The sequence below is a fragment of the Strongyloides ratti genome (assembly GCF_001040885.1).
Source record: "Strongyloides ratti genome assembly S_ratti_ED321, chromosome : 1".
Taxonomy (NCBI): domain Eukaryota; kingdom Metazoa; phylum Nematoda; class Chromadorea; order Rhabditida; family Strongyloididae; genus Strongyloides; species Strongyloides ratti.
Window position 1 is genome coordinate 10,959,650 of NC_037307.1, and position 16,074 is coordinate 10,975,723.

Below are 16,074 nucleotides of genomic sequence, written 5' to 3' on the forward strand. Positions count from 1 at the left end.
GATGCGCCTGATGGGCTGCATAGCGGGACACTCGGGTACTTTAGGGGAGGATGAGCGCGAACAGCGCAAAATGAATAAGCAGATTGAGGAACAGCTGCAAAAAGATAAGCAATTACTAAGGGCAACACATAGACTTTTATTGTTAGGTGCTGGAGAATCTGGAAAATCAACAATTGTTAAGCAAATGAGAATTTTGCATATCAATGGTTTTAGTGATGAAGAAAAGAGAGAAAAAGTGAAAGAAATTAGAAAAAATATACGAGATTCTATTACGGTAAGATTTTTCTTATTATTATTTATTTTATAATGATCAAAATCATTTTTCATCTTTTTTTTTATTATTATAGGTGATTCTTAAAGCAATGAGTGAATTGACACCACCAGTGTCTTTAGATGATCCTGGATTAGAGGCTAGTCGTGATTATATTCTTTCAACAGCACAAGATCCGGATTTCAATTACCCTCAAGTAAGTGTCTTATTTATGTAAATATACATCTTATGTATATGGACCTACATCATCCTAGACTAATTATTATTTTTCATTTTATGATTTTTGCTAATCAAATACTTTTTTTTTTGTTTATTAGTTTTGAAAGTAGTAAAAAATTATTTTAATTAACTAATATTATAACAATAATTATTCTATTAATTATATTTTTAGACATCCCTTTTTTGTTATTTATAATTATTAAAAAGAAAGAAAAATTAATTACCTTTATTTTAGATTTTCTATGATCATGTGCAAAAGTTATGGAAAGATAAAGGAGTTCAGGCTTGTTTTGAACGTAGTAATGAATACCAATTAATAGATTGTGCCAAATAGTATGTTTTTAATTTTTAAAATGTTATATTATTATTTTGTTTTTTTTTTTACAGTTTTCTTGATAAAGTTGCAGACATTAGGCAAGAGAAATATGACCCTTCAGAACAAGTATGTTTTCAAAATATAAATAATAAATAAATAACATAATTGTTAATTAAAATTTTTTAAAGGATATTCTCCGATGTCGTGTCATGACTACGGGCATTTTTGAGACAAAATTCGAGGTAGAAAAAGTGAAATTTCATATGTTTGACGTTGGTGGGCAACGTGACGAAAGGCGGAAGTGGATTCAATGTTTTAATGATGTAACTGCCATAATCTTTGTTTGTGCATCATCTTCATATAATTTAGTGTTATGGGAAGATGAAACTCAGAATCGTCTTAAAGAATCTCTATCTCTATTTAAAAATATATGGAATAATCGGTGGCTCAAGACTATTTCTGTTATCTTATTTTTAAATAAACAAGACTTGTTAGAGGAAAAAATTAAAGCTGGAAGGCATAAATTAGAAGATTACTTTCCTGAATTTCTTAATTATCAATTACCACCTGAAGCAGAGAATGACTCATCTGATGATATTAATGTGGTTAGAGCCAAATATTTTATAAGAGGAGAATTTTTAGTAAGTTTTCATAACTTTTTTTTTATAAAAAAAAAAATAATCAAATTTTACTTTAAACAAGTTTTTCAATTAAATTTAAATATTTTAGTTAGAAAATAAATTAATATATCTTCTTCAAAAGGATAATTAAAAATGTATTTATAGTTAAATCTACCAACTTCAATTAGTATTCCATTGAGAAATAGATCCCAAAAAAAAGAGATAAAGTTCTTTTATCTAATTATTTTAATGATCTTCTTTTCCTCTCTCTCTCTCTTTTTACAAAAAGAGTTTTATTTTTAGTTTTATTTTAAAAGGAAGTATTAAAAAATGATGTATTTATATAGTAATAATATTATATTTAACTTTATAAATAACAATTAAATTGTAAAAGACTAATTACTTTAAAACTCTAAAATTATTCATTTTTTTTTTTAAATTCTTATATAAAAATAAGTTTAGGTAAATTGTCAATCTATAATTCTTTTTTACAAATTTTATTTCATTTGGGAATATAGTAAAACTACAATAAAAAAAAACGATACATTATAAATTTTCTTGTCATTGACAATCAACCATTTAAAAATACCTTCTATGAGCATATAATTTTGAAAACCCTTTGAGAATAGTACATATAAAAAGTTTTAAAAAAAAAATCTATTTTTCATTATACATATATCAAATATAAAGCATTTTTTTTTTAAATATATTTTTGATTAGGAAGAAATTTATCAACAAAAAGAAATTATTACAATAAATTGTTTAAAGACATATATGCATAATAAAAGAAACTTTTAAAAATTAAAGAAGATTTACTAGTTATTTTACTTTTTATGTTAAAGATTGCCTTTTATCATAAAAAAAAAAAGTCCTCTCGTTAGTCTTTCTTATTCTTCTCTCTTTTATTATCTTCTAATTCCAAAATTTCTTACTTCTTCTTTTGTATAGTAGTTAAATTTTTATATTTATTTTCTCTATTATATAATATATACGTTATAAAAAAAAAGACTTCCTTTTTTATTTTGCCTAAAAATAGAAAATTATATTTCTAAAAATATAAACAAATGTCTTAGGATAATACACTCATACAAAACACAACAATAATATACATTTATTCTTATATGCATATATAATAAAAATGTTTGTAGATTGTTTCTATGACAGCATACATTATGTCAAAAAAAAAAAAATTGTATATTTTTATTATAATGTTTTATATGAAAAATGTTGTCACACTACTTCATAAGTTATCTATTAAAATTGAGGGACTGGAAGATTTGTTAAATTTAACTAAAAAAAAAATTAAAACATGTTAAGAAAAAAAAAGTTTATTTTTTGGTAAAAATTATTTTTGTTTTTTTTTTTATAGAGAATATCAACTGCAGCAGGAGATGGGAGACATCATTGTTATCCACATTTTACATGTGCTGTAGATACAGAAAATATTCGACGGGTATTTAATGACTGTCGAGATATCATCCAACGTATACATTTAAGGCAATATGAACTTTTATGATCCTTTCCAAAGACCTTATTTTCTAAACAAAAATTAATAATGCCAATGATCAACGAGAGATAATCTTAAATTAATGTACATAGACGATCAACAATAGTCTCAAGTATGTAGTTATATTAAAAAAAAGACTAGGATTCCTTTAGGGTTCAACAGATCAAGTCCGTAAAGCTGGTTATATATATTCTAAAAAAAAATACACCAATTCATATATATATATATATAATATTTTATATATAAATTCAAAAAACCAAAATGTAATATATAATATGTTCTTTAAAAGAGAGAAAGATAGATCATTTATACAAGCAACAAACTTAACTTTAATATTTTAACCCACTAATTACTTTTCTTTTGTTTTATATATTTTTTCAAACACACACAACTTCTTTTGTGAAACTCTTTTGTAAAAGCCTTCATGCTCAGCATTATTTAATATCTTGCCGCTCCATCAATATATATATATATATATTTATATATATATATATTTAATATATACATTAGAAAGAGACACACTCACACATGATTTTGCTGCCGTCTTTTTTTATTCTTATTTATCAACAAAAAAAGAAAAAAATTAATAAAATCAAAAAGTATCAAGACAAATTAATCTATTATCAAAAATGTATTCAACTTTTCTTTTGTAAAACATATTTACATACCATCCAAAGAAAAATTTTATTACCAAAAATTTATGATGATAAAAAAGAAAACAAGTGATATGTGATAAATTTATTTTATATAAAAGTGTCCTTTCTATTTCTTTTTTTTTATAACTTCAAAAAAAAGTAATACAACAATATCAGAAAGATATTCTTTTTTTGTACAAAAAAAAATTATATTTATGTATAAACGAAGATATCATCAAGATATATATATATGTTGTTGTATGTAATAAAAAAATTTAATTTTTTGTTCGGAAATCGCAATGAATCTATTTCATATTTTTTTTCATTAATATATGTATGAGAAGATTACATAAAAAAGTGACACCCATAAGAGAGTGATAATGTTTCTACTTTCATTCTGTTTATGAAAAAAAAACAAAATAAAGATCACCATTTATTTACATAAATTTCATTTTAAATAATTTGAAAAAAAAAAACTTTTTTTTTTATCATTTTATAATTACTGGATAGAAGTTATATTAATTTATCCATACTTTTAAGTGAATCTTTAAAGATGGATAGGCAAAAAAGTTTTCAACAATACGTTTTGTGTACGGTAATGATATTACAAATAAAGGAACAAAAAATAAATTTAAATATTTTAAAAAAAGAAGCTTTAGAAAAAAAAAGTTGGCAGAAGGTTTTAAAAAAAAGTTTGCACTTTTATGTTATTATAATTATATATATATATATATACCTTGGAAGTTTATATATATATATTTAAATTCTTATTTAATCTTCTCTAATTGTCAAACTAAGACTATTAGATTTATAAGAAACCATCTCTTTTTTTTTATATTTAATAAAAAAAAAAAGTTTATATAAAATAATAAATGGATTTATATTACATTTGTTTTTTCCTATTATAATAATTTAAAAGATGTTTGAATAATTTATACGTATACATATTCTTTTATAATTAAATATTCATTCATTTTCACATTAATATAGAGAAAAGAGTATAATTTCGAGAAACAAATATACACATTAATAGTAAACTTACCATGAAAATATTATTCGCATTTCTATAATAATTTTATTTTTGTTATTATTATTTTCTTTTTTTTTTCTTTTATTCTGTTCCTCATATGAAATAAAATCTTGATATAATATATTATTATTGATTTATTAATTTTTTTTTTTTTTAATATCGCTTAATTTTTACATTATCATTAAATTTTACTTTATTATATCATAATATATCTTGATGTTGTTTTCCTCTTAAACATATATATTTATATATTAACAACCAAAACAAATTTTACATTTAATTTTTAAGAAATATACTTTATTTATACTAGTGTCTATTTTAAGGGTAAGTATAAAATATATCTATCTGGTATTTATGAAATACTAAACATATTTACTATATATGCGTATAAAATTTTTCATATTATATTATCATAGTATATTTTTCTAGACTTGATGTATGGTACATGATAAAATAACTATCACTAATAATTTATCCTTCTTTTATAACTTATAACTCAATTTAAAAATATTATTTTATATATCGCTAGAAACCTTCAACAACATAAAATATATCTTTTGTCTGTTTTTGAAGGCAAATGTTTAGTAGTTAAGCGTAAATATGTATATATATATGTCTTCAACATAACGTATGTATAAATTTCATATATTATATATGGCATACAACTCTTCACATATACCATTTTCAATTTTTATCTTCTTTTTCTCACTCTTTTTATATTTAAATACCTCCCTCCTCCTTTATTTGACATAAGGCAAGAAGAATATGCCTTTCATTTCCACTCGAGAACATGTTTATAAAGTCACATCCTACCAACTGCGCATTTTAGCTTACCATAACATTGATTATTATATTTCTTCATATTAATTTTATAGGTATACTTTTTTTTTTTGTTTAAACTTTATTGTCTTTTTTTTTTTATACATATATATCATATTCATATACTTCCCCTTATAGGTTTCCATTGTTTACGTACCCAAGAAGTAGAGAACCCATCTATATCAAAAAAAAAAAAAAAAGTAAGCCCATAACGTACGCATAATATATCTATATATATATATATATAAATATATATACACACATTTCTCTAAGTCTGTCTCAATATCTCTTCTTTCCAAAGATTGAGAAAAGAGGAATAACCCTACAAAATACACCCTTTTGTCACACACTTATGTACCAAGAACCTACTCCTAAGGTTGAAGCCCCTGTCTCCCCGGATATGAAGCGCCGTTCCCCTACAAATGTTCTTTCGAATGAGCTAATTGATTCTATCAATGCAGAATCTGAAATTCCAGTTAATCAGGCAAAAAGGACAAAGCAGGATGATGAGAGTTTATTAGATACCAAAGAACAATCAACACCTATAATTACAACATTACAAGAACATAATATTGAACCGAAGATTGAGACTAATATTGAATCACAGGTTCTAACTAACATTGGTATTAATAAAAACAACAGGACAAATAATATTGTTCCTGAAGATAAGAATACCCAAGTAACAATTAAGGAGGAACATTTTACAGCAACAATTGAAGGAGGAGACTCCAATCAAAAGGTATCTGAAATGAGAGAAAAACTCCAAATTGGTAGTGAAAATTCCCCACCTTGTAAACAGGAAGATCAAAGTCAAGAACAAAAATCTGAACATCAACAACAGACACATGAAATATCAGGAAATAATGATAACTCAGGAAAGAAAAATGATACCAAATATGAAATACGCCTTTTATTGGCAACAAAAATGGCTGGTGCTGTTATAGGAAGACAAGGTTCTGTTATTAAAAAACTTCGTACGGAGGTTTGTTTACAGTATATATTTATATTTTTTTTATTAATTCCATTATTATCTTTTTTTTAGTATAATGCTAACATTAGTATTCCTGATAAAAAGATGCCTGAAAGAGTTCTTACAATAAGTGCATCTTTTGATAATATTATGAAAATATTTGACGTTGTATTACCAAGAATATTGGAGGTATGTGAAAGAATTTTTTATTATAATATTGATTTTTTTTTATAGGAACAAAGAAATACAACCGATGATAATGAAGTACGTATGATAGTTCATCAATCACAGGCTGGTGCAATTATTGGAAGAGGTGGTTCTAAAGTCAAGGAACTTCGTGAAAAAAGTCATGCTTACCTTAAAGTTTATACCGATTTTTGTCCACGTTCCACTGATCGTGTTATCCAAATAACTGGTAATCAGGAAAAGATTAGAACTGCTGTTTCATTAATTATTGATTATTTGAGGACAATACCAATTAAAGGAAATATTCAGAATTATGATGCATCCAATTATAACCCATCTCACATCAATAGTTATGGTGGATATCCTAGTCCAATGATGGGAAGGGATATTCTACCACCATATCAATTACCTCATGGTAGAGGTATACAAATGCATTCTAGAGGACCTGAACGTTCATATTATGATCCAGGTTATTCATATAATGGTCCACCAATGTATAATTGTAATACCAAAAGATCTGGTGGAGGTGGTGGTGGTTATCAGGGACCTCCGCCACAATATAGTAGACCAGCTCCTATAGATTATGTTGGTATTAATAGATCTGGTGGGATACCTCCGCCTCCTCCTGGTGGACAAGATTATACTATTCAAACAAATCAGGTATGTTTATATTAAATTAAAAAGTACAATATTAGTTTTATTTTTTTAGGTATCCATTCCAAATAACTATTGTGGATTAGTTATCGGAAAAGAGGGTTCCAAAATAAAGCAGATAAGACAGAAATCTGGAGCTAAAATTGATGTCGAACCAAGTAATGGATCTCTTGATCGGATAATTACTATACAAGGTACTTATTCACAAATTCAAATGGCACAATATCTTCTTCAAAGTTGGTATGTTTTTAAAATATTATTAGTATTCATCTTACTTGATATTTTTTTTAGTATTAAAAACCAAGAATCTACAGGTGCAAAGAGGACTTATGGTGGACAACGTTATCAATAAACAATCAATGTAATATTTCTTTTGTGACATTTTTTTTAAATATTAATTTTCATTTTAATATTTTATATACATGGTCGTATCTTTAAAGATAGTACTTTTTTTTAAAAAATATTTTGTAAATCCTAAAAACATATAAACGAAAAATGAAATGTGTGAAACTTTTTTTAATTTTATATAAACTTTTTTAAGATAATAAAATGCGCTGATAAGAAAAAGTGCAATAAATTTTTAAAAAATACTACAGTTTTATTTAGTTAGTGTAATCAAAGTGTAAAGTTTACATTTGCTTCAAGGTAGTGATTTGAAGAAATTTTAAAGTAAAATTAGATCTAAATGTAAGAATTTGAAACAAATATTTGTAATGTTAGATTTTTGTAAAAATTTTCAAGAATGTTTAACTTTTTAAAAAGCACATTTATGAATGGAATCAAAAGAATTACTTTTGGGTAATGCTTCTTTATTATTTTGATACCATATCTTTTTTCTTTCATGGTGACTTGATTGGTAATAAAAATTTTGTTGTATTAAATTTAATGTTTTTTTTTTTATCTTTAATAGATCATAAACTTTTATTATGTAATTTTTTCAACATAATGATAAGGTGATAAGTTATGCATTTGTGGTGTTCCTTCGAACAAAATAAGTATCACTAAAAACGGATATTTTGTACTTGAAATATAACTATACACTATTTACTGTGATTTTAATTTCTTTTTTTTAATTTCAATTTCTATGCTAAAAAGGTATACTTTAAAAGTAATTTTTTAAGAAAAAAAGAATCATGTTGTAGCAAATTTTGTTGGTTATAATTTTAAAAAAATTACAGGAAAAAATTAGTCACACTTTTCAGAATAACATTTAAAATTTTAATTTCAGATTCAAGTATATATTTTTTCCTGAATCATATTTAAAAAGACTCTTCAAAAACAATAATATTAAAGTCTTTGAATTTATCAACAAATTTTGATAACAATGTTGTTAAAATTTACAATAATTTAAAAACTTGATTGCCAGAAAGTAACGACGATTATATTAAAACTATTATTATATGAGGTAAAAAAATAAATTTAAAATTAAAAAATAAAAAAAAATGTAAGTTAAAAGAGTTATTTGATAGTATAAGATTTCATGATAACAAAAATGGAAATTGATAAAAAGATGGAAATGGTATGGAAAAGTGAAATTGATAAGAGAAGAAATTTGATAGAAAAATTTACAACAATTAACATTATAATGAAAAGTATAATTTCTTTGGTATCTTTCAAATGACACAACTAGAATAAAAAATTTTTTATTAAAAAATTCCCTTTAGAAAAAAAATATTACTAAAAACAAACTTAAAATAATTTCAAATACACAAAAAAAAACAGGAAGCAATCTTTTATCACTAAAGATAATGTTTTTTTAATTAATTCTTTTATTATAAAGCATACTCATAATACAAATTATGAAATACAATAAAAAATATTTGTAAGTTAAAATGAGCAATTAAATTATAACATTAATTATTGAGATTCTTCTTCAAATTCACCCATTGTTTTCGCAGTTCCACTTCTACCCAATTTATTGTTTCTACTACTATTATTTCAACCACTTCCATCTATAAATTCTATTTTTATAACTTAAAAATATTTTCAACAAGTTAAATATACTTTTATTATTTTTTGTACCATTCTAACCCCTTGAATTCTTTTTTAATTTATCATTTGCATTCTTAAAAAAATATACAAATTTAAATTGAATAGAAGACTAAGTGGTTCAGATTGTAGTGAAAAACTTCTATTATCAATACCACTATCATATTTTGTTAAAAACTTATAAATAATTTCTCAATATGTTATAAAAAAATAATTTTTTTTTCATTGTACTAGGAAATCACCTCAATTTATTTTTCATGTTACTTAAAAGATCTATCAATTTTGATAAAAATTTTTCATTAATATTGTAAAGTTTCTATCATTATATTTATTCTTTTTTTTAAACTATAAATATATATATATAATTAAAGTAATTAAAAAAATAACTTACAATATTTTGATTAAAATTTGACTTATTTAATATGTATCATAAAATTTTAATAATTTTAAATAAATTTATTAAATATATATTAATTAAAAGTTATGATTTTTTTCTATTGTAATAAGAATTTTTCCATAAAAACAGTTGATCCTGCATAAAAAATAGATTAACAATAATTTATCAAATAATTATTTTAATATAAATTTTTAAATAAATCATCTTCTATAGTTTAGAAACAAAACAAAAATAAATATTACAACAAAAAAGGTAAGAAAAAAATAGATAAGCTAAAAGATAAATAATATAAAAAAGATTAAAGATAATTAATTAAATTAAAGATACTTATTACTAAAGCTAATAAAAGATAAGATATTCTGGAAATTTTTATTATTATAAATATAAAAAAATTAGAAAGAAACAATAATTACACGTATTAGAAAAAAAAAAGCCTAAAAAATTTTAAAAATATAAATCATCTGAAATATGTATAAGAAAAAGATTCTTATATTAAAAAAAAAAACTTTAGCTGAAAAACTAAACAAATAATATCATAATAAATTATAATTAGTCCAGAAATAGTAATATAATGATACTTGATATAAAAGTAATTAAAATTAACTTACCAACTGAAATGAATTATGTAAATTTAAAGAAATTAATATCATCTATATAATGATAAAAACTGCATCCATATGAATATATATTTTTATGTCTATTAAGTGTTAATAAAATAATAAAAAAATTTCTTTGTAATTTATTGTAACTATCAAAATATTATTAATTTTTATAACTATATATCACTATAATTTTTATACAATAAAAAAAAACATATAAATATTGAAATAAAAACAACTGTTATTTTTATTAATAAAAATTAAAAAACATTTTTTTGCTGGTATAACAGCTAACATAAGTTAAATGTGAGTTGATTTTTACTATCGTGTCACATGATAAGAAATAATAAAGAACTATTATAATTAACCAATCGTTAAGAGAATATGAAAGCAACGTTTCGGATATTTTTTTAGATTTCTTCAATATTTTTTTTTTATAATATTATATATAACAGTAATCTCCCTATATGTCTTTGTTTATGTTATGTATAATATATATACATATTGTGGCATGATGATAAAATAGAAAAAATATATATATTTTTTCAATAGTCGTCTCTAATTACAAAAACTATACTACTATACTTTTTTTTTTTCTTTCTTGAAAATTAACCATATTCGTATTTTCTTTCATTCTTTTTTCTTTCTCTCTCTTTTTTTTAATTATTGATAAATTGTTGCTTTTTTATTTATCTTATTTTGTATTAATTGTTTTTGTCGTTCATTTCATTATATTCCTCTTTCTGCCATTTCTTTTTTTTTTACAATATATATAATGGGAAAGCGATTGTTAATGGGATATATATATATATAAATATATATATGTATATTTTTTGATGTGTTTTGAAGGCTTTTTTACACAATTAGTATAAATACATATATGATAAACATTATATAATATATATATATTTATATATATATATATATCAAGCATAGCTAGTTTTTAATTTACTACATACACATTGCGGCCTACAAGAAGCTCCACGTCTTCTTCTTGGCGTAACTTTATCTGTAGGAGTTGTTTCCGTTGTTGAAAAGTGAACCGTAATTAAATTTTCAAGAGTCTCCAACATTTGCTCCATCTCAATGATGTGCTGTTCTGAAGTAGTAGGCACATTTTGTTGTATTATTGAGGACGACGTCCCAGTCCCGGTAATTGTAGGGCCACCACCAATATTACTACTGGTAGTACAATGAATTCCACTATTATTTTGACCCGAACTTCCTGCATTAGATGATGTTTGTCCCGATGTTGTTGGTAGTATTGTTGGTGTTCCTGAAGGCACTGCCGTCCCTGAAGTAGAAGGTCCCGCACTTGAATTTCCTAAAAAATTTGTAATTGGAAAGGTTGCCTCCATTGCTGTACACCGTTTCATTTCAACGACACAGGCTGATACACATCCAATAAACTGAGAAGCATGTTTTGTAAACTCAACACCTAAAAAAATTTTTAAAAAAAAAAGTTAATATATAATAATAATAAAATATTTTAAAAAAAAATTATGGTCAACATTTATTATCAAATAAGTCAATTAAATTACCAATTAGGAATAAATATAGAATAATTGGTTAAAGAAACAGCTTATAGTAGTAAAGAAAAAGAAAAAAAAAATTGTATATATACTTTCTATTAACCAAGCATTAAAAATTTTCTCATTTTCAAGCTGAACACAACATATACATAAATTATGTATATGAAAAAAAATTACAACATATATAAATGTGTATGATTACTTTTTAGACTCATTAAATTTGAGTATGAATATTTTATAGAATAAAAAAAAAAAGATAAAAAAAAAAGGAAAAGTTAAAAAAATAAATAAATATAAATATATATGACTTACTTAGTTCACCGTCATGTCGTAATTGAGGTAAGACACAATTTTTAGTAGATTCACAGGAGCGAACACAGGCACGAGCACAGGCATCAATTTCTTTTCTTAAAGCAACACCATCAGCACTAGTGCCTATCCCTTGAATGGCATTGCGATAGGCAGCTAATTGTAGATTACAGTCATGGAGGAGCTAAAAAAAAAAATTGATATTTAATGATATCAAAGATAAATCAAACGTTACTTCTTGTAGTTTTCGAACTGAGGATAATGAATGCTGTCGTAGTTTGGCAGTCATGATGTGTTGTCTTTTTATATATAAGATATATCTAATGATAATAATGATAAAAAAAAAAAAGAATTTCTTTACAGACGACAAATAAAATCTGTTTTCTTCTTTATTTAAAAGATAAATAGATGTATGTAGCTATAATTGTATTGATGTTTCTTGGTTAAGGAAAAATTGCAAATAACAACAATTGTCTTTGATAAATATTTCCTGAATATTGAATTTTTTTCAGGAGTATTTGAAGTATCCTTTTTTTTTTTCTTGGATAAGAATATTTAAGAAAAAGTATCACTGATTAACTTTTTCTTAAATTTTACCAACTATCACAAATAATAGGAGAGAGTTGTTAAAAAAAAAAAAACGGTGGCAATCCCGCTTCGTGTAATAAATAGTTTATTTGACGTAGCTGTTTTTTCAATCTCTTTGTATCATAATAGATTACAAATTATGAGAAACATTAAATATTAGACAATATTGATGACGATTCTATGGGGTCCAGGCAAAGGCCCCAAGAATCGACGTCAAGAAAGTGTTAATGACACACAATCTTGAGTATGGACTTATTCTTCCACCCCAGAGATCTGATTGCCAGTTGCGCTAAAAAAAAAAAGAAAAGAATATTGTGTAATAAATAATAAATTTATAATAATCATTTAAAAAAAAAAAGAATAAGAGAGAGAGTTTAAAGTAAATATATATAAATATATACATTAATATTAGAAACAAAAATAATATGGAAACTCGCATCAAAATGTGGGTAGATGGTTGGATCAAAATATGTATAGAGAGGAAGAGAATAAGTTAATAATATAAAAAATAATACCAGACGGATTAATGGAAGTAGAAATTAGGAGAAGGAAGATTGAAAGATAGCACAGAATACAAAAAGAACAACAGGACAAAAAGCAAATACAAGATGAAGTGTTGATGGGGCCAACATGGCCTCATCCTCACATCCTTTTACTTATTCTTTTCTTCTTCTTTTACTTTCTTCTTCTATCCTATCATCGCCGTTATTTCTATATCGTATCTAATAATATACACTAGCTGTACTTATCATCATCAGTACCACTATATATATATATATAATATAATATAATATATATATATATATATTTTGGTGGTCGACAAAAACCTACAAGAAGTCTTTTATCAGTAAATGAAAAAAGAAAGGAACAAAAATAGAAAATCTTTATGGGAGCTTCTCATGAAGAAAGCAAAATTTTTACAGCGACCATTTTTCATTGACGCAATTGTGGTCGGAGACAAAAAAAAAAAATTATTAGAGAAAACATGTAATATATTGAAAAAGAGACTCAAAAATGTTTTATTATTCCAATAGAAATATGTACATATAATAATAAAAATTGGAAGCAGAGAAAAAATTTTTTGTCATTTTCAATTTCAATTTTATATAATATTGTATGAAATATATAGATAGAAAAGAGAACCTTAACATACACGATATATTTGTGTATTGACAAGATATACACTTAGTATATAGTTTCAACCACATCTTTCTTCTTCTACATTCTTTTCTCTATTATAATATATATATAACATATACATATATATGTATATTTTCCCTCATATATATTATAACGAAATAACTTTATATACATCCTCAAATTCTATAATGTTCTCCACACAATCTTCTATCTCTCTTGTCTTCATTGTCCTCACCCCTACTGCGGCAAAGCGCCCCGATTCATAATGGTGGAGGAAATGTTTAATAGTGATACAAAATATTAGCAAAAATAATTACCAGAGACGATGGGAGAAAAAAAAAAAAAAAGATAAATATGAAAAACTATAGAGAATGCTAATAATTGTATAGAAATATTCTTCATCATATATTTTAACGCTGCGTCAAAAAAAAAATATATATCATATATATGTATATATATATATATGAAGAAGATCGCACTCGCTTTTCATATCTTTCTCCTAGAATAATCTTAGCATCTTTTTACTTACACTACAAATTAAAAGAAGTCTCTTAAATCATATAAACTTTTTTACTCACTATCTCTCTCTTCACTCTATGATAATGATAACTACTATGATGGCATTATATACATTTACAAATTTATTATAATTTTCCATTCAATATAAATATATATATAATATATAAATAAAAACAAATTTATATCTTAGCATTCCCCTATATCAACTAAATTTTTTTTATCATACAATTAACATATATATCTTTTACAACTTTTACAAAACATTCTCTCAATTCATTCTTCCTCTATATATATCAATTAAATATAACCGTAATTTATTTTAAAAAAAAAAAATAAAAAGACATTTTTTATGATAAAAATTTCTACAACATATTATATATATATATATATATATGAAGAATCACTATATATACATATATTTTCTTTTTTTTTTTTTTTATAAATATGAATATATTATATATGAAATTAAAAGAATAAAAAATCAAACAACTTATGGAAGACATATAGTAATGAGGGAAGATTAATAGTGGTACTACTTTCTTGGGAGATATATATAGAGAAAAAGGTGTATAGAAGGTAGAATATTATCAAAATTAACCTATAAATATTTATTTTATCATTCAAATATTTGAAGGAAAAAAGATATATTATAAAGAGGTGGGATAATTTTAAATAAAATAAAATAAAAAAAAGAAAACTTTAGCAATAAATGATTAACACTTTTTTGTCTACTAAAGATTGACATATACTTTAATCTTTATCACCAAAAATTAAAATAATATCATTATAGGCTTCAAACACACATATATATATAACATTACAATTTTTATATACCTCTTATATTTTATATATATATATATATTTTGTGTCCCATAATATTATTAATAATAAAAGCATGGTAGATAAAATTAAAATATTTTACATCTACATTCTTGTCAAATTATATAATCCACCAAATGATCGTATATTATTTACAGGAGGGAAGTAAAAGATATTAAATATATATAAAAATACATAATAATATTCTTTTTTTTTTTTATAATTCAAAAAAAAAGACAAAAAAATATAACATATATTCATTTATTTTTGCTATATATTGATGATAATGACAATATATAAAATATTATATCTTTTTTTTTATTGTTATCCATATAAATACTAATAATAAGATAAAAAAAAAATAAAAGAAAAGAAAATTTTATGATAAATATTATATATACGTTTAAAAGATTTGTACAATTAAATTTTTTTTTTTTTTTAGTCACCCATAATAATAATAAAAGAGATTTGTTGATTTTTCTTAAGAAAAAGCTAAATAGAGATTTCTCTTATTTGGTAAATTAAAAGATATATATCAACAAAAATTGATAGAAATGAGGGAGAGAGAGAGAAAAAGATTTCTTAAGGAATAAGAAGGGCATATTTACTAATATGTAGACAATTATAGTTAAAGAGAAAAGATGATAGAAATACTTTTAAAAATGACGTCATTCATTATGTGATCCTTTAACTTTATATTTAATAATTCAATTTTATTTTAGAATTTCAAACATCAACACCAAAATTTATTTATATATAGAAAGTATATACAATATATACATATACTTATCCTTTAACTTCTTTTTTTTCTTCTTTACACCCTCCTTCTTCTTTATATTTTCTTCTTCATTATCAAAAAAGATAGTCTATCACATTGTAATATATGAAATTTTGTCTTTTATCTATTGAATAAAAATTTAAAAATATAAAAATTAATCGTAAAAAAATAATTTAT

The 16,074-nt window shown here is 23.3% G+C and overlaps 3 protein-coding genes across 3 annotated transcripts; 2 read left to right on the forward strand and 1 right to left on the reverse strand.

Annotated features, from left to right (window-relative positions):
* Position 1: 1 nt before the first annotated feature.
* SRAE_1000335500 (G protein alpha s subunit) lies at positions 2-2,932 on the forward strand (the record flags this gene model as incomplete). Its single annotated transcript, XM_024650535.1, has 7 exons — positions 2-274; positions 348-467; positions 726-823; positions 878-932; positions 995-1,447; positions 2,796-2,879; positions 2,924-2,932. 7 exons carry the CDS (start codon positions 2-4, stop codon positions 2,930-2,932), a joined length of 1,092 nt encoding a protein of 363 aa, XP_024504303.1.
* Positions 2,933-5,769: 2,837 nt separating this feature from the next.
* SRAE_1000335600 (Heterogeneous nuclear ribonucleoprotein K) lies at positions 5,770-7,579 on the forward strand (the record flags this gene model as incomplete). Its single annotated transcript, XM_024650536.1, has 5 exons — positions 5,770-6,399; positions 6,460-6,576; positions 6,622-7,233; positions 7,283-7,467; positions 7,519-7,579. The coding sequence occupies 5 exons, from the start codon at positions 5,770-5,772 to the stop codon at positions 7,577-7,579; spliced, it is 1,605 nt and encodes a 534-aa protein (XP_024504304.1).
* Positions 7,580-11,138: 3,559 nt separating this feature from the next.
* SRAE_1000335700 (Hypothetical protein) lies at positions 11,139-12,342 on the reverse strand (the record flags this gene model as incomplete). Its single annotated transcript, XM_024650537.1, has 3 exons — positions 11,139-11,650; positions 12,057-12,237; positions 12,289-12,342. The coding sequence occupies 3 exons, from the start codon at positions 12,340-12,342 to the stop codon at positions 11,139-11,141; spliced, it is 747 nt and encodes a 248-aa protein (XP_024504305.1).
* Positions 12,343-16,074: the final 3,732 nt, after the last annotated feature.